At 22.1% G+C, this 20,594-nt stretch overlaps 4 protein-coding genes across 4 annotated transcripts; 2 read left to right on the top strand and 2 right to left on the bottom strand. All coding sequences in view use genetic code 6, as the record gives it.

Annotated features, from left to right (window-relative positions):
- Positions 1 to 732: 732 nt before the first annotated feature.
- Positions 733 to 13,323, top strand: TTHERM_000082160 (tetratricopeptide repeat protein; the record flags this gene model as incomplete). Its single annotated transcript, XM_012796805.1, has 10 exons — positions 733 to 1,193; positions 1,284 to 2,121; positions 2,287 to 5,748; positions 6,313 to 6,391; positions 6,884 to 6,981; positions 7,177 to 7,593; positions 7,851 to 8,180; positions 8,470 to 10,063; positions 10,428 to 12,242; positions 12,551 to 13,323. The coding sequence occupies 10 exons, from the start codon at positions 733 to 735 to the stop codon at positions 13,321 to 13,323; spliced, it is 9,867 nt and encodes a 3,288-aa protein (XP_012652259.1).
- Positions 13,324 to 14,128: 805 nt separating this feature from the next.
- On the bottom strand, positions 14,129 to 14,553 carry TTHERM_00082150 (transmembrane protein, putative; the record flags this gene model as incomplete). The annotated part of the gene is made up of 2 exons (XM_001012560.1): positions 14,129 to 14,296; positions 14,359 to 14,553. 2 exons carry the CDS (start codon positions 14,551 to 14,553, stop codon positions 14,129 to 14,131), a joined length of 363 nt encoding a protein of 120 aa, XP_001012560.1.
- A 1,721-nt stretch (positions 14,554 to 16,274) lies between these two features.
- On the bottom strand, positions 16,275 to 17,123 carry TTHERM_00082160 (hypothetical protein; the record flags this gene model as incomplete). Its single annotated transcript, XM_001012561.3, has 1 exon — positions 16,275 to 17,123. The coding sequence occupies one exon, from the start codon at positions 17,121 to 17,123 to the stop codon at positions 16,275 to 16,277; it is 849 nt and encodes a 282-aa protein (XP_001012561.2).
- Positions 17,124 to 19,596: 2,473 nt separating this feature from the next.
- TTHERM_00082170 (TATA box-binding protein (TBP): present in archaea and protein) lies at positions 19,597 to 20,292 on the top strand (the record flags this gene model as incomplete). Its single annotated transcript, XM_001012562.1, has 1 exon — positions 19,597 to 20,292. One exon carries the CDS (start codon positions 19,597 to 19,599, stop codon positions 20,290 to 20,292), a length of 696 nt encoding a protein of 231 aa, XP_001012562.1.
- Positions 20,293 to 20,594: the final 302 nt, after the last annotated feature.

Genomic DNA, 20,594 nt, shown 5'->3' with positions numbered 1-20,594 from the left:
TGAAAAATATTTAAAAAGGAAAATAATAAAGTTCTTTCTAAAATAAATAAGTATTTTTTAAAAAGAAAAGTAAAAATTTCATATTTGTTTTTATTAATAATAATTTTTATTGAATAAAAGTAATTTTAAACTCTAATTAAAAAGTAAATTTAAATAAAATAATTTTTGAACTCTTTAATTTATCTTTTTTTTATTTAATTTATATTTTAGGAATTCATAATAATTCAATTAATATTGATCCGCTAAAAGATAATTCGTATATCTGATAATTTTCTATTTATTATAAAAGGAAAATAAAGTTTTATAATTTATCAAAATCCATCAAAAATACACATTTTATTAAAAATTCATCTGAATAAAGATTGTTTTTTAAAAATAAAAACTGATTTTCAATTTTTACTAAAACTAAACAGAAATTTTCGCAAAAAAAAAAATGAATGCAATTTTTTTACAAATAATCTTTATTCTTAATGTAAAACTAATTATCGCAATTTAAAATATAAAATATAATTTATGTTAATTAGAAATGACCAATATGGAAATAAACTCATGGTAAATATCAAAATTAAACTAATTTTTAGTTTTACGATAATAAATGCTAAATAATAGATAAATTAATTATTATGTTAAGAAGGAAAACTCTTAATTACTCTTTTGATTTATATTTGGTTAGTAGAAAAACAATTTGATAATCAAAATCAACAAAAAGTAATATCAAGAAATCAACCATAAATGAAATACAATTTTTCTAAAAACCAAAACAAAGAATCTGGCTAAGGTCTAAACTTTATAGGCAAATTTTTGTAGAATCATAAAACGCAATCAGTTATATTAGTAATCACTCTCTTTCCAACTCTTATATTAGTAGTCTCTACTTATTTAATACTAATTTACTTTTAAGATGTCTGCTTCTAAATAGTTAAAGACTTCTCAAATAATTTATTCTAAGATTAGATCACAAGTTCCAAACTCCTAAATTCTGCAATAGTATATCAGCTAAGCTCGCAAACTCAAAAAATTGATTGGTAGATGAACTTAGTAAATGAATTTTTTGGGAATGTTATACAGGGCAAAATAATAAAAAATAGTAAGTACATACCAGCTATTCACAATATAGATAGGACTTATAATTAAACTGAAAACCCTATTGTATTAAATATGTTTAAAAAAAACTCAGTCATGACTTCTACTTGGTAAAATTATTGCTTAATAATCATTCTTTCCTCTGATTTTTACTTATTTATTATTGGTTTTTCTTGATGAATTTATTTAATTTAAAAAAGGCATTAAGTTAGTTAATCTTTCTTAACAGAATTAGATTAAAAATAGTTAAAAGAGTTAGATGAAACAATACGCATTGAATCAATATGGAAATCTATTTAGCTAGATAATAAAAACGAAAATGGAAGATGGATGAAATTCAAAGACTTTTATTATGGATTTGATTATGATGGATTAATCTACACTGTTAGTGTTAATGTTACTTACAAAGGGTATGTTCCTCCTAAAGGTTGCCCTTATATTGGATAGTATCTAATGGATGTTAGATGCAGATATTATTACAGCCCAACTATGGGAAATTATTCAACAATGGTTTTTAACCCTTCCATATTATATACAGATGTAACTCCTCTTATATTACAACCTTTTTGTAAAAGAAGACTAAAATATGAGTCAGATGACCCTAATTCAGAATATACTAAATATTCTATTCTTTGTTTGACATTAGATCTCACTTTAATTCCAAAATATTTCGAAAATTTTGGTAATAATTCAAAGCTACAATTTGTTTTGAATCCTTCTTACCTCACTGTGGTTTATGATTCTGAATAAAATTTGAAAAGAACTTAGGTTGTAACTATAAAAGACATAGAAACATAATACTTATAAGATTAAAACTAAGCAAAATACTTTTTAAACAATATCACATAAAATAATGACTTTATCATAAAAAACACAAGCTTTGCAGATTTATTTGGATTTACTTTTTCTGATTAATATCTGTTCGAATACAACAGAAACGGGACTGAGTGTTTAGTGATTAAAAATATAGTCACCTTCATTGATAAAGTACCAAAATATGAATATTAAAGAAAAGTTAATCCCGCTCCGAAGTTTTAGGTTAAAAATGCTTTTCTATTTTTAGACATTCTTTCAAAAGAAAAAATGGAATAATATTCAAATAGCATTTAGCAATAAATATTATATTACAATGTACTATTTTCTTATATCAGTTTAGGAATAACTATTCTAGTTTTAATAATACATGGAAAATACTCATTGTAGTTTGGGACTTCATTTTTAAATCCTGTTATTCATTTAACAAAGATTTTAAATTAAATGATTTCTCAAGACAATGATTAAAAAAAGTAAGTTAAAGATAATTTGGTTTAGTATTTACCAACCATAGAAGATATAAACAAAGATATGTGGATTTTCGAAGATTTGAATAACTATGATTCACAGTAGTAGGAATAAAGTTAAAAGGAGCAATGCTTTTCAAGTGATACTTAGCAATTGTTTGACAGTTTTCAAAATCTTTTTAAGGTGCTGGCTTTTACTACATAAAACTTGTACAAAGATAATGAAAGCACTTCTCTTATCAACTTGAATATTCAAATTTAACACTTTGATAAATTTAGAAATAACCGAGCGCTAGGAGTTTGCTATAATAACATAGGTGTGATTCACTATAAATGTGGTAGATATTAAGAATCAATAGAAAATTTCTAGAAATCAGTTGTGTTTGCAAAATATGAGTTAGGACTTTACGACCATGAGATAAATGGAGTTCAGATAGTAAAAAACATCAAAGATTTTGTAAATATATATAAGCAGAATGGTGATCAAGAATAAGCACTATACCAATTTAAGTTTGAAAGGCACCTAAATAATAAAGAATCAAAAGATAATAATTATCAATATTTAGAAAAAAATGACCATTTTTGGAATTTGTACAATAGAAAACTCAATTTAATAAAAGCACTTAATTCATTTGCTGTATAAAGCAAAGAGACATATCATTAAGAAGTATTAATTGAACAAGTTCATGAATTAATAAGTATAAGCAAGTTATATTTGCCAGATTCTAATAAGAGATTCATGTATGAGTGTTATTTATAACTTCTAACAAATAAGTTGAATAACTCTCTGTCAGATTCTATTCAAATCTTAGATTAATTTGTCAATTTTTACCTGATAAAATTTAAAAAGAATGATCTAAAAAGTGAAGATGATAAATCTAAAGAGCAGAAGGATAATAATTTTTAGAAACATTTTTGTATATATGAGTATTAAAATAACATTTTTAGTTTTTTAGAATCCCCAATTTAGAATAATGATAAAAATAGATAGTAACTTCAAAAATATTTACCTGACAGTTATAGAAATTATAAAAATGCACATTTAAAATATGCCTTAAAGGACTTATTTGATAAGCTAACATAATCGAATCAATAACAATTATCTGCTTCGAGTTGCATTGATCGTTCCAGAACTAAAACTGTAAGTCAAAGTAAGCAATCAATTAAGAAACAAAACTATAAAATTAAACAAAGAAAAAGCACTCGAATTGAAAATTTTTCAAATTAAAAATGCTACTTTTAAGTAAAAAAAGTAATTGATTAATTCAAGCTATGTCGCTATGAATTCAGTTCCGATATTTTCTTTTAGTACTATGCTCTTGAATAAGCTCAACATTAAATTACTCTAAAAAATTACAAAAATGCTGGGACTATTTTAACGAATATGCTAGAAAAATGTGTACTTTATTTACCTCATCTTAAAAGACAGGCATTTAATATGCTATGTAAACTATTCAAATAATAAAATATTAATAATCCAGAACTATAAGAAATAGCTAATAAATATTAAATTTTCCCTGATAGTTATTTTAAAGTATGCACTATTTAAGCTTGCTTTAGCAAATATTCTCTATTTAGATCTTATACTGTTTAAAGTGATTTAATCAAAGATATTTTATTTAAAGAAAGAGATCAAATCGGTTTGCTAAACTATTGTTTTGAAGATCATAACTATTAGCAGCTAGTGCAATTTATCAATTTAAAAACTTTAAATTCAAATTTAGAAATATTTGAAAATATTTTCATCAAAATATTCTTCGAAAAGTTACTTAATAAAGACTTTAAAAGTTTAGAGAAATATGGAATATTTAAATACAATTAGAATGAAGTTCAATAACTTTAACAAAGTTAAAATGTTTTCTTTTAAAACCGTATTTAACTAACTAAGAGTATTTTTTAAGATACTCTTTAAAAAAAAATCTAAAAATCAGAATAAAATCGATCTTCATTTAGTAGACCAATTTAAAATGAATAAAAAAACTTAAAAGATTCCTTTAACATATAATTTGAAGAAATAAAATTCAGTGATAATAAAACTTAATAAAATAAAAAACCTTCATTTGCACAAAAGCTTTAGCAAAGACTTAAAACTAGAGCATAACATATTACAAATAATTAAAATCAATAATTAAACTTCTTATTATCTTAGTTTAATCAAGATGATTCATTACTGAATCCAGACTCTCTAATAAGGAAATACACTTTTAGTCCATAAAGAAATAATTTAAAAAATCACAAGACCGAAAATTAGGAAGAATTCTTTAAAATAGGCAGTTATGAATAAATAATTTCTCATAATTTCGTCTCAGAAAATAAATTTGTAGATTCAAGCCCACAACTTAGCTAACTAAATTCAAATAATAAAAATGAGTTTAATAATTTTGATTCAAGTGATAATATTGTTAACAAAAATAAATTTAAATCATAATAGAATTGTATGTTAGACAGCCAAAATTTTCAAGTTTCCAAGTTTGCAAAACCAAATAATTTAGGAGAAAGTTTTTCTGGATTAAATTCAGAATGTATCGATAATATTAACTAAGGGAATAGTATGCTAAAGAGCTATGAAAACAATAATATTATTGAAGTTATGGATAGTATTTAGTCTCCTACAATTTTAAAGAAAAGCTTTACTCAAAATAAACTGCTGAATGAAGAAAATATTTGTAAAACCTTAAATAATAGTAATAATAATAATTAAGAGTAAGTCAATAAATTTATTTAAAATAACCAATAGACCTATTTTTAAATTGTATCCAATAAAAATTAATAGAAAGAATATCAAAAAACAGATTAATTGTCTTAAATAAATTAATCAAAATAATAATAAAACAATGCAATTAACCAAAATCCTTAGAAATAAGATAATCAAAATTATGAATAAAAGTAAAAAATGATGTAATCATAAGTTAATACTTCTATCATTTATGAATAAAGTCCTCTTTTAGAAAGTCAATCAAATTAAATATAAATCAGTTAAAATCCATGTCTTATTTCTGGTGAGTTTTTATTTCATTAAGGTATTTAAGCAGCCATAAAGTAGTTTATACTTAATACTGATGAAAAAATATCTTATTATATTTCTGAAAAGAAATATAATGAAAAAAATGATTAATAATAATAATAAAGAGTTAAAGAATTTTACACATATCTTATTTTTATCACTGACTAGTAACTTTAAATCAAAAATTAATAATTATTTGACGAGCTTTGTGCTATTTTAATCAACTTACAAGTAGAACTATTGATTTTAATTTTAAATTAGGATTTATCATAGTAAGAACATACAGATTTTAGAAATATTTTCTACAACTAAAAGCCAGTAGTTACATTTTTTAGTACAGAAGAAAAACTACTCTAATATATTTACAACTCTAGAGAGCATGTTAAAAATTATCTGTATCCTATGATTTATGAACACTTCTGAAGTATAATAACTATTAGCACTTTATTAGTTTTATAATTTAAAAGCCAATCTTAAATTTTAAAGCTAATCTTAAATTTTAAAGCTATTTTGTATTTTATTTATTGCTGTTAATATATTAAATACTATTATTATACAAACTCTTTTAGAAAAAATACAACTTATGTAAAATTAGTTTAGTTATATTTAACTAAAGTTTTATTTTTTGAAATGTAAATTGTTTTTGAGTTAATTTAGAAACTATTAATTATTTTAAATTAGAATGTGAAGGATATTCTTTTATAATATGATTTATTATAAATTTTTTATTATTTGGCATTTTACAATTTTTAAAATAAAAATGAAAATAATATAAGATTTCATACTCTCTTAAATCATATATAAATAAACAATAATTATTAAAAAAATTGAATGTTACCGCATGAAGTTAAATGGCTCATAAAAAGATGGAAAGCTTAGAGACTATTGAAGAAACAATTTTAGAAATAAAAGTGGAATAGTAGTTATAAAAATTTAATTTATAAGAATGGAATAAACCTCAAGGAAACTGGGAAACTAAATCACAAGGAAGAACTTTAAAACAGAAATTAAATCTGTCTTAAATGTCATAGAAAATTACTGCATTACTTTAATTTTTAATTTAATTAAAAGAAAATATAAAAAAATAATTAATTATTAAATTATTTATCTAATATTTTTAAAAGTAAAAGATTTTGGTTGATAAATCAGATTTTATATAAATGAAAAAATATGTTTACTTTTTATATTTAGAATGAATCAATCAATAGAATTTTTATATTTCTTATTTATAAAATAAAAATATAAATGTACTTGATAATTATTATATCAAAAATTATTTTTTAACAAAAATATCTCTAAAATTATCTCAATCAAATTTAGGGAAATTTATTTTTAATTTTTTGATATTGCGAAATATTTATAAAAATAATATAAATATGGAATAAATATTAAAATTAGTCACAAAACATTTTATTTTCATAACTTTCTCCACTTTATTTTTTAATATTTTTAAATTTAAAACAAATTTGTAAATTTCTGAAAGATTCATTTTAATATATTGTTAATTTTTTTCTAGGCTAATTATAAAATGATCCTTCGTATTTGCTGAAAAAATTACATAAATTGAAGATGTTTTTTCTAATACTAATTAATAGTTAGTTTTGTGGAAAATAAGTAAACAAATAAAAAATTTACAGTTTAATTTAAAGTAGCAAAAATAATCTGGAGATATTTAAACTTTTTAATGATTTAAAAAGACAAAGATTACATAATTTGTTTATTATTTTTTTAAATTATTAAAATTATATCTTCATAATACTCAGTTTAAGAAAAAAGAAAATGGAAAATTTTAGATAATACTTTATTAAGCAATTGCTATTCGATTATAAAATCTCCAAGTTCAATTCAACATTTGCAGGAATATTAGTCATTTTATATAAAATATAAGCATTATACATTTTATTTAACTATGAAATGAGATGCAAACTTTTTTCGTTGGATTCTGCTTAATTTCATTCCAAATAAAAGACTGACTCTTTTACAATTTAAAATTAAACAAATGAGTATATTTTATGGCTTGTTTTAACAATCAACTGTTTGATAGTAGTGCTATTCTTGTTCAGATTGGTTTCATATGCTATTAATGTATAAAATGACTAATTAGTTTTGGTTAAACTGCTTAGCTGTATTTTGAGATCCTACAAATATATTTTCTTTGCTCCATCTTTATTTGTAAGTTTATCTCTATAATCGAATTTAGCTCCTGCTATTTTAAATATGATACTAGTACTAATCATATGTAAATTTTAAAATTATTTAATCATTTTTTATTGTTTTAGATTTTATCCATTTAAATAATTCATCTCATTTAACACTTTGTTATATCTACTACTTTTATTTTCAAATTTAGGATTTTTTTATCTTTGAGATTATCATTAAAACTCCAGTTTTTTTTATTGTTTTTTTTGGTTATCATCAAATCAATTTTTTATATTTTTTAAAAAATAGAATCAGGAGCTTTCTTATTAAATTTCGATTTTTAGCTGATGGAAAGCGAAGATGACTCTCTTTTGAAGTTTCCAACAAAGTATTTTGAAGAACTTAGTCAGATAACAATGATTTTCTTGATCATTAACAATACTAAAAGCATATTTGCTTATCAAGATATATTTTTTTTCTTTTTTTCTGTTTATAATTTAATGGTGGTGTTTTAAGGAAATGCGTTCATCAAGAGAAATATAAGATTAATAGATTTGATTGGGTATTCTATTCTTTTAGGATTTTCTCTTACTTTGATTTTTGTAAGAATTGTTAATAATGATATTTCTTTAATTTTTTTGTCTGTTGTAGTTTTTCCCTTGATACTAAAAATAGTATATTTCTATGAGTTTTCAAGCTTTAGCCTAATTAAGAGATATTCGCATTATTAACAAAAAAGAACTAAAAATAGCATCTATTTTTTAATTTACTCCTTGATTTAAAATTTGAAGAAAATTAATTACATAGATTATGCTCAAAATTAATCTTCATAAGTAATCGATGATATCATATTAAATCACAATCAAATTTGTTTAAATTATCCAGACTGCTTTTGTTATATTTAAGTAAATTTAAACTTCGAATTCTTAATTTTTCATAAAAAATTTTATTTTAATACTAAAGACTGAAACTGCTTAAGATGTTTGGGATAACGTTATCAGCGATGATAAACGTAAAATATTTGTTTTGAACTATATCAACTAGTTACTCATTTAATAATGTGCAGAGGCTTAAAATGAAAAGATTAATGATTCAAAATTTTCAGATTAATTGCTAGAACTTAAATTTGTTTACATTAATTTTTTGATGAATGTAAGCTTATCAAAGACTAATTGTCTCTACTAAGTCCATTTGCTATAACAAATGTAGAAATCATTAAGTTTAAAAAGCAAGATGTATTTAGAGTTTTTGAACTAAAATATCTTAAAAAAAAAATAGGAGTTTTAATTAAATAAGCAAACAAACTAATCATTCAGCTTTTTACTTGTAGAAGATAAAATAGATCGTTTAAAGAAATACTATGAGAAATTCTTAATAGACAAATTAGAAGTATTAAATTTAATAGACAAAGATTACATTTAATTGGATTAATTTTAATTTTTGGCTCTTTAACTTTTAAAAAGTAAGCAACAGCTGTAAATTTATAAATAAGAGATATAAAAAAAATGGAGATGTAATCATTTATTAGCAGAAATAATTCCTTTGCTATAGAAAAGCATTGGCTTTGACTTAAAATTTGATCATGACAATCAAATGAATCATATTTAATCCTCTTCAAACTATAAATTTTAATAATATTTAAATTAAGCTACAGCTTTAATATCTTTAGAAAAAGATGATATAAATATGATAGTCAAAGCATCATAGCAGTTTTCTGATTTGTTTGAGATAAAATCACCACAAGGAACAGATATTTATGATTTTATTCCACATGAATTCTAAAAAGAGCATTAAGCATTAATCAGTTAATACTTGGTATAATTTTCTTCAGACCAAGCCTACTAATAAAGAGAATAAATAACAAATAAGCAAAGACTTAATTTTGTTATTGCGTAAACAAGCTAAGGTTTTTGCATTCCTATGAAAATATAATTTAGTATAGAATATATTTAGTAATTACAGTAAATAGTTGTATTTGCATAATTTACTCCATTAAATAACTCCAGCTATTTTATTATTAATGATAACAAGACTTAGAAAATTAGATTTGTGTCAAAAAATTTCTATAATCAATATTTAAATAACTTAATAAACTAAGAACAGCTCTAATAAATGGAGACTCCTTCATTTTTACCAATACTCAGTAGCCTTGATTTCAAAAAAAAGCCTGTTCAACCAAATGATAATAAAGAAATCTAAAGCTATGCAATCCTACCAACCCAAGAATATTTTTAAAAAAATAGAATTTATAGCTATAAAAATTTAACTGAATCTTTCAGTAAATCGTAATTTTATCTTAACCAATTTTAGGTATTTAAGATAAACATTAAGATGCACAGCTTGAAATAAATTAAAAGCTCTGACTTAACAATAATAGAAATTGTTTCAATATATAATGTTTCCTCTGACTAAGAAATTTTCACAGCATTTGATTATTTAAGCTAGTTACTCAAAACAAATTAATTTATCTCTCAGGATTGTTTTAAAGATAATCAAGCAAAAGCCAGCAAGTAGAACTCTTAATATTCTCCTGACAACGAAGTATCCTCAATCAACAGTAAACACTTTTTAAAAATTATTTTATTTTGAATTCTTTGAATTTCATTTAATTTTTTAGAAAAACTAAGAGTTTTATCTAGAAAATGTATTTAAAAATATCAATTATTAAAGCTTTTCTTAAAATAATATTTTTTATACTTTGGAATATAAAATAAAGTTATTATTTTGATTAAATAAGCTAAAAGTAAATAATAATTAAATCTAATCTATTATTTAATGAAAATAAATAAAATTAGAAATCATTAAAAATTTAATTTTAATTATTTAAGCTAAATAAATATATTTACTACAAACAAATAACTTTTTATTGAAATATTTTAATATTAAAAATAAAATATTTATTTTAATTTATTTTATTAAAGTTATAGATTTAATGATCACTCCTAGATAAAGGTAAATGCATCATCATACATTTAATTAGATAATGCATCCAACAACAAATGAAACTGAAGAAAATAACCAAATAACTAGCCACTCAAAAAACAACTAGAAAACAATTACAGAAATAGCTGATTCAAACTATTTAAAAATCAACTCTTAAAGGTCTTCCCTGCTGACTCCTAAAATGAATAAAAATAGTTTAACTACTGCACATACTTTCTAAGATTATCTTTAAGTTTAATAATAATAATTTAATAAGAGTTATTTAGATTCTATTTTAAATTAACTATATGCTAATTCTGTATATAGAGAACATGATGAATTAAATATACAATCGAGTTTATCTAAACCAATAGAAAGCTTCATTGAAATAGAGTAGTCTTTTGATTAAATGAAGCATTATCAGAATCAGTATTAAAATAATTCAATTTAAGAAATCCAAGACAACAACACTAAAAATATTCAAAAATAATTTAATCGTGGTTATTCAATTTAATCATAATTGATAGTAAACAAGTCTTAGAATAATGAAAGTAGTTCATTGTTTTATATTCATAATAATGACATTAATAAAGTAAATAAAGCTGATATAAATAGGAATAAAGAGGAGAATGAAAAGAGTTCTTAAAATTCTGGTAAAACTGGCCATCAGATCTAAATTAAAACAGTTTACAATAAATTAGCAAATAAAAAGCTAAATAAATCTCTCTTTTTTCTAAGTCTTTTTGGATTATTTACTCTCGTTCTTATTATAGGACTTAGTTTCTTTTAGTTTGTCGAGATGGTAGATGGACTTATAAGTATTCAGTTTGATTTACATTTTGTTTCTTGGCCAGCATCAATTTCATCTACATGCAACCAAATTTGGATGTATATCAATCTTTTACTCATACAAAACTCAAAGATTTTACCTTAGCTAAGCGCTTCTTGGATAAACTATTAACCAGAAATCTAACAAAAAATGCTTCAGTTATAACACTACGGTTAATACATCTACCACGATTAAATAATAAGTGATTATACTATAGGATGGTATTTTTTGGATATTACATACAGAAGAAATTCTTATTACATTCCTAAATAAGATCTTCCTAGCACTTCTGTTGTTGAGTTATTTCGCTAAGGAGATTCAGAACTAGTTTTTATGCAAAACTATATGGCTAACATGTATTATTATTTTTTAAATGTATACCATTCATTAGAAGAATAATTAATGATCACTGAAAATTATGAACTCATGTAAAATAATTTATAGTTTTTAGAATAATAAATCTCTAACAGTTCTATCTCAGTGGATGTATATACTGTCATGATAGTCATTATAGCTTTAACTTTCATATAAGTTCTGTTTACTCTGCCAATTTATATACTCATTCAAAAAGAACGTGAAGTTATTCTAAAGCTATTCTCTACTCTACAAAAATAAAGTATCGATAAAATGAAGAGCTCTTGTAAAGAAAGTTTATAGCTATTAAATTCAAATAATCCAAATTAGCAATTTGTTTAATCTAAAAATTAAAAATATAAACAATTTTATTTAAATAATTAAATTAAAAAAAATTGTATCTCTGCTGAAATAGAAAATATTGACACCAAAAAAGCATTAGTTTTCCAAGCACTAGATTTTAATTCTAAGAAAAAATTGATATCTTAAACATCTAGCATAAATAAAATGAATCTTCTTCTCCCACTTTATGGTTTTGCTGTATTTGCAATAATAAGCATTCAACCTATCCTTAATTCAATTCTAGTTCAATCTTTCAAACAAGAGTGTATTACTATCTTTTTGGGGTTAGGTAATAATTTATTTAACATTTTTAAAATTTTTCTTTATTAAATAAATTTATGCTATCATTTTCATTTTTATTTTTTCTAAATATTTTTTTACAAATTCAAAACCGATAAAATTTATGATAATTTTAAGTTTTTATTAAAGCTTTTTAAATTATTTACATAAAAGATTAATAATCTAAAAAAATTTTAATTATCTTTTTTACAATTATTTTTTTATGAATACTCATATTTAACTGCAAGTATGACATTTTAATAAAATGTGTTTTAAATTATTAAATAAATAAATATTTAATTTTTTAATTAAAATTAGATGCTTTATTTGCTATGAAAGATTCACTAACAAAAACTGTAGCATTCAGTTACGGAAACACTTATTCTAAGCTTGTAGAGAGTCAAAATTCATACCTTTATAATCCTTAATTTTTCGAGTAAAATCTCGTAAAAATCTTTTAAGAAAGCTAAAACAATTTTATAAAATTGTAGAAAATTGCAAATACAATTTAATCACAATCCAACAATAGTAATAAGTCATATTTATCAATAATAACTGAAATATATTAAAATAATCTTTGCGAAGTAATAAATTAATATCCTAATCTGTTTTCCCTACAAAACTAAATAACTTTTAACTACCAATAATGTTAAGAAATTAGAGGTGGAATATTAACTAAAGGCTTCTAGGTGGCTAGCTAATACTTTTTAAATTAAATGAATGATTTATATTAAATTTCTAGTATAAATGATACAATTATGAGAAAAATCCAATTTATTGAGTGGGAGCATAATTTTGATGTGAAAGAATTTGAAACCTTCTATGATTACATGTGCTTCATAGTTGATTTTACATAATAGATATTTTTAAATAACGGGTATGATAAAATAAATGATATGTGGACTACTTAATACATTCTTGTTTCCACATAGATTTTCCTTGTTTTAATAATCTACGTATTTGGATGGAGGAACTTTTTCAAAATAGTGAGTGACTAACTTTATAAAAATAAAAAGATTATCACTTTATTCGAGCCTGATATTATTATTGATAATCCATACTTTATGAATTATATTAGTAAATTAAAATGAAAATTATTATTCAATATATATTATAACATCAATAATCTTTATTTAATCATATTTTACATTGTTTATATAATATTAGTAAAGGATTTACAATAATTAAAAATATTATTATAATTCATTATCCCATTTTTTAATTTAATTTTACAAATATTTTGTGTATGTTTTACTTTTTTATATTACAGTAATGCTTAAATTAAAAATAAAAGATTCCATTTTACACATTTAAGAATGTCTAAAATAATTTTTAAGACTTTCTTTTGTTTTTAATTTTCTTTATTTCTTTTAGACTTTAATTATTTTTAAAGTAAAAATAAAATTCAATTTAAGTTATAATTAATTTCTTAAATTAAAATATTTATCTTTGATTATTTTAAAAAAATAATTTATGAAATTAGAATTTATTTGATAGGAATAGTAGTTAAAATATCTGATTATATTAATGAAAGTAGATTTTAAAAATTAAAATAAATAGAATTTTTCTGCTGCAAAATATACTCATCGCCAATTTTAAATTAGTAATATGAATTATTTTTGATTGAGCTTTTTAAATAATACTAATAATTTTAAATAAATTATATTGCAATATTAATATATTATAAAAGTAAATAAATAATTGAATTATAGTAATAAGTATTTTTTTTTTAATTTATTTAAGTTTGATAGGATGAGAAGATTAGATATTTTTTATCTAGTTCATTAGTGTCAAAAATAATTCATTTTTGATGATTTTAAAAGATTATCTTTAAAGGAATACTTTTAATGAAAATACAAATTAAAAATTTTATATTGACAAATAATATTAAAGTTTTCAATTTTTCTTTTTATCCATTTCTTCTTTGATTTCTTTTTCAAGTCTTTTTTGGTTTTTTTCTTGCATATTATTATAAACCATAGCAACTACAATCAGAAGAGATAAAATACCACATAAAACTGAAATTAAGAGAGTATCAGTTAATCTAATTTGTTAGCTACTTTACTATATTTAAATAAAAAAAATAGTCATATATAGAATTTAGTTTCTTAAACTATAATTATTACAGTGAAGGGGAAGAGCCATGAAAGATCTCCTAAATTTTTATAAACCCATGACTATCTACTAGTTACCATTAACCAGATATTTTTATAGAAATTTGCGATTAAATTTCCTAAAACAAGATAAACTGGGCATAAAATAAACATAACCCAAATTATAACTAAGTTGCCTGCAAGAGCTTCGAAGATTCCTTTTAACATTGTTGCTATTTACGAATTACTTTTTTTAAAGTTTAAATGTTTTTGAAAAATTTTATAAATTATTTTGTTTGTATTTATTAATTTAAAAATTAATTGAAAAGATATCAACTATCAAGATTTCTAATCATAAAATTTATAATCAAATCCTGTCTTTAATTATTCTTAGACGATTCTGTAAAAATAATTAGCAAATTGAAAAATCCATTTCTTCAATAGTAATTAAAAGGTTGATTAGAAATATTTTTTTTCTTGATTTATTATTCTATTTTATGATCATATCATTGTAAATATTAAATTTAATTTTTTATGTACAAGTAAATTGTTAAATAACTCAAAAAATATTTTTTTTAAAAAAAACAAATTTGATTAAAAAAATAAATTGAATTAATTGTTAAAAAAAAATACAAAAAAATTAGACTTAAAATTGTATTTTTTGTATTTAAAAAAATATAAAATTAAAATTAATAACAAAGAAAGATTTATTAAAATTTTACTTTTTTTCTATTTTTTGTTTTAATAATTTATTTTAGCGAATAAAGTTTCTTATTTATTTTTGATGGAGAGTTTTTAATTTAAAAGTTAATGTTTTATTAATTTTTATCAGTTAAAGTAAAAAAATTAAAATTAATTGGCTCTAAAAAATAATGAGAAGACTGAAAACATAGAATAAATATATATTTGTCAAAAGATACACTCAGCAATTAATTAATTAGATAGATTTGTAAATAAAAATTATTAAGAATTAAAAACGAAAAAAAAGATATGAATTATCTTTAAATTTAAAAAGAGATACCATGCATTATATTTTAGTAATATAAAAAGAAACTATGAGTTAAAATTGTTAAAATAAGAATAAATAAACAATATAGAAAACTTTTTTGGTAATATACAAATTAGGACCATTACATCTAAAATATTTTTGAATAAATGTATCAATTATTGTTAAATTTTACTATTTTATTTCATGTTGCTTCACCTACAAATTTATTAATTGATTTATTGATTGTTTCTTAGTTTGTTTGTTTAAATTTGGACTTAATTAATCCCTAATATATAAAAAAATAAGTTGTTAGTTTATTAGTTTTTGGGGATAAGAAGAGCAAAACTAATTTACCAACAAAAACAATCACTTTTATTAATATTTGGGAATATTTAGGTTAAAATTCTATAATCATTTCAATAAAAGAAAATAAATATTTGGTTGATTGATTTGGGTTAATTCAGATTTTTTTAATGTAGAGTTTTATTTGTTTTCAAATTTATTTGATTTGATTTGATTTGACTTATTTTTTTCTTATTTATTTATAAGACTCATCATATTGATTAGTTTTCTATATAAAAAGTAATAAATGGTATTTTATGAATTTACTTATGTATATTTTATATTATATTATAAAAAAATATTTTAAATTATTCTTTTCGCACTTCCGCTTTAAAATTTTTATAATTAGCATGTAACCAACTGCGTTTTTGTCTGTTTTTACTTTACTAAAGTAAACAAATTTTTAATATTTTTGTTTCACTATTGCTTGGAGTATTAAGATAGAGTAAGATATTAAGATCATTAAAGCGTTAGGTGTTAAAGCTTGTGAGTATTTTAGTTATAGAGCTTGTGTTTAGTTGCTCGTTGGAATGATTATTAGTAATGGATTTTGATATATTGGCAATTTTTGTAGGAATAAATAAAATAGTGCTATTAGCTTTTCAAATAAACAATTCAATCAATCATCGTCATCTTGTTCAGCTTCAGTGCCGACGATGTTCAAAAACATTTAAAAGAAAACTTTGTCTTCAATCTTCTTTTCCTTTTGTACAATAGATTTCAACTTTTGTAATTTTTCGTTATTTTCAGTGTCTGTGGCAAAGTTTCTGTTGATTTTTATAGGAGCACGTTTTTGTCTTTTTTCTTTTGGGATAGTGGATTTTTAATGAACAGAGTTTATTTCAGAGATTTGTTCATTTGGGTTCACCTTATCAAATCTCTCTTCTTCATCATCTTCACCTTAGCTGTGTCTATGGCTATTGAAGAAATCATACTCGCTGCTGTTAATGTATGCGTGGTTACTACCTTAATGAGCTTAGTGTTGTTGGAGCTTCTTTTAAAATTCATCTGAGTCATTCTCATCACCTGAACCTGAATCGTTTTCCAAGGTTTTTTTGTTAATCTTTTTTTAAAATCTCAAGTTGTTATTGAGCGATTGGGGAGTCTTCTCCTCAGTTTTCTCTGTTTGGAATTGATGATTTAATTGCAAATTATTTTAATTATTGTTGTTTTCTGTTTAATCATTTTTTTTTTCTTCTTCTTCCTCTACTTGTTTTGCTCCTTAATCATTTTTCTTTTCAGTAGCCTTTGTGTCTTTTTTAAGCTTTTATTCAAGCATCTTGCGCTCCCTTTAAAGTTGCTTTTTCCTTTCTTACCTGCTCATCAAAATAAATGCTATTCCTACTGAACCTGTGATGATAAATGGCATGTTACGAGTAACATCATCCCATTTAGGTAACCTATCTATACATTTTTGAACTAAATTCATTGTAAATGTGTTTCCTTTATCAATCAAAATATTATTCATAAAAATCTAATTAAATTTTGATCTCCCAGTGTATTTTATTTGTTTTTCTCACTGAAATAGTCTAAAAAATTTATTCTTAGCTACTTTCTCACTATTTATTGTTATGTTTTTTTTTTTTTCAGATTTATTTTGCTATATTTTTAATACTCTAGCTTGCGTGTTCAATTAAAACAGTTAAAGGCTATCAATTATGAAGTAGTAAAGCAGACCAACTAACTACTTTAATAGATAAATATTTTGTATTATTACAGGTTACCCTTAATTAAAAAAGTAGCTAAAAAGATGTATTTTTTTTAGAATTACGAATATTAAATAGTTATATTTTGTAGGAATCAATAAATTATATCAATTATTAAGGTTTTTTATTCTATTATTTATTCAAATTGCAGCAATTATATTTTTTGGGCAATATTGATTTATTTAGTATTATTTATTATTTTGTTTGTAAATATAAATTATTATTAGAATCGATAAAAGCAATATTTTAACAGATAGAATAAATTGCTGGTTAAATATTTCGTTTAGAAACTTCTTGAATCTCGAATCTTAAAATTAGAATTAATCATAAAATAATTGGACTTATTATTATTGAAATATTTATTCTCAAAACATTTGCCTATATAATCAACTTTATTTTCTTTTATAAAAATTACAGACTAATATGGAAGTTTTATAAAAACATCATTCGAGTATATTTTGGTAGAAAAATAGTATAGAATAAAAGTATTTTACACTGAATATTCTATATTTAATCTTATTTCAAACTTTTTTATAATGCATCTTCTTATTCAAAATGTCTTAAATATAAAATTTACATAAATTTTTCTAAAACAATTTGAAAAGAAATCAGTCTAATTTAAATTCCCTTGCTCAATAATTATTTAATTAATCAATTTTTTAGTTTATCTTTTGAAGTATTCAGATTTCAATATATAATTTATGCCAAATCTGATAAAATTTAACATAATGAATTAATGCATCTATTTGATTTGATATATTTGTTAGCAAGATGATATTTGAATTGAAAAATTAAAAAAGATTGATTGTCTATAGCATTTTAATATAAAATAATTATTTATTAGAATATTAAATAGTTAAAAAATCAATTAATAATTATAAAGAAATTTCTTAAAATTGTCATATATGATTCTTCTTTAATTAAATAAAATGAATAGTTAGATAGATAAATTTAGCAAATATCTATTTGATTTCAAATCATATATATTTCAGATATAAAATAGTTTTATTTTACTTTTATTTAAACAAACTAAATCAAAGAAAGAAAATTTTTAAATTATCGATAAAATTTAATTTGGAATTGAAATGTATCTATTGATTCTATGATTTATTAGCTTATTGATAATTAATTAGACATTTTATATTTTGGTTGATATTTTGAATAATTATATTCTTTTTCCTCTTTATTTGTCTATATCAAAAATTGATAAAAAAGCTGGTAAAACAAGTTTTCTATAAATATCAAACAAAAAAATAGTTTTAAATAAAATAATTAAGTATTTTATTTTTATGCAAACGGAGAAAGAATTAGCTTTATAAATCATAAATATTATAAATGAATTTGAATTTGGATATAATGTATCTTCTTATTTATTATATTTCCTTGATTGAGCTACTTCAATAAGAGGAAGTAGCGACTATTTCTTAGTTCTATTATTTCTATGATTGTATTTAAAGAAATTTAGAAATCTATAAGAAATTTTTGATTTTTAATTAAGTATTATTCAAATAATTATATATCAATTTTTATGAGTCGTATTTGAAGGGAAGCTAGCTGCTACCCAAATTTTATTTGATTTTTTCCTTCCTTAGAAAGATTGATTTTTTATTTGATTAATCAATTAATTATGTATCATGATTTTTTGTAATAGAAACAACATCTTATTTGAAATCAATGTATTAACATATGGAATATTTATTAGCGCGTAAAATAAAGGAGAATGGTTTTTCAAATTTTTTTGAATTTTTGACAATATGAGAGCACCCCCTTTTAAAAAAAGAAAAGCAAATTAAAATACAGTTAAAATGTTGAATATATGCTCTGAAAGAGGAGTTAAATGTATAAAGGTAAGGGATGACATATTTTATGTAGCGATTAAGAATTTTAATTGAATGTTATCCCCACTTTTATTTAAGAGATCAAATTTTATTACAATTTCTTATATTATTTGTTAAGAAAGGTTCTAAAGCACTGATAATAGGGAAGAAAACTGTAATAAAAAATGTCTTATTGAAGGCATTTAAAACATCAGGAGCACTAAAAGGGTACCGATTCAGTCCAAAATGTGATTATAAAATAGAATTTTTGTATAAAATTTTAAAAAATATAAAAAAAGAGAGAGATTTCAAGGTTTTGGGGTTTGAAGCTTAAATATTGGGGAGTCAAAAAATTATAATAAATTAAAAATTACAAAAGAAGAAAAACTGAGAGTGTGAAAAGAATAGAGAGGAATTGATGAATTCAGCTAATTAGCAAAATAAATCTGACGACACTCCAAAAATCCAAAACGTAGTCGCAACCATCAAGATGATTCGTCAAGATGGCAACAGCAGCAAGCAAAAATAGACTTTTGATCTTTAGGAGATTGCGCAAAAGTGTCGTAATACTTAGTACAATCCAAAAAGATTTCCTGCTGTATTCATGCGTATTAAAGATCCCAAAGCAACTGGTTTAATTTATTCTTCTGGAAATATGACAATCGTTGGAACAAGAAGTACAAATGAAAGTCAAACTGCCGCAGAGAGAATTTTCGGTATCATCAAAAAACAGCTCAATGTGGACTGTAGATTTGAGAATAAAGAAGTCCAAGTTAGAAATATAGTCGCCTCATGTAAACTAGGATACCCTGTGTGTCTAGATAAAATACATGATGATAAAGATCATAAGCAATTCTCAACTTATGATGATACATTCCCCGGTTTAATTTATCGCTATATGCTTAATCCTGGTGAGTAAAAGAAAAAAAATAACATTATTGCGTTAGTTTTCGCATCTGGTAAAATGGTTTTCACAGGTGCAAAAAGCTAAGAAGATATTTAGTAAGCATACGATAAAATCAAACCAGAATTTGTTGCCTTTATGAAGAAAGAACCACCATCCAGCAACGCCCAAAATGGTGGTTAATTAGGACAAAATATGGTGCAAAATTGAATTAATTAAGCTTAATGAAACAGCCAACCAATAAATTAACATAACAATCAATCAATCAGCAGACATCATTAAATAAATATATATAATAACCATGATGCGCTATATAAATATAAAAAAATAGATACTCTTATCAATAAAAACATTAATAATTTAATTCATTCTAAATCCATTTATTATCTTTCTCATTCTATCAGCTAGTCCTCTTCTCATTTCTTAGCCAACCATAAATACATCATTATATTTATTTATAAATCCTATTAGTAAATTAATAATTAATCTACAATATCATAGAACGAACAAAC

Source organism: Tetrahymena thermophila, assembly GCF_000189635.1.
Source record: "Tetrahymena thermophila SB210 genomic scaffold scf_8254697, whole genome shotgun sequence".
In the NCBI taxonomy this organism is placed as follows: domain Eukaryota; phylum Ciliophora; class Oligohymenophorea; order Hymenostomatida; family Tetrahymenidae; genus Tetrahymena; species Tetrahymena thermophila.
The sequence above is the reverse complement of the archived record's forward strand: the minus strand, read 5'-3'. Positions and strand labels throughout refer to the sequence as shown.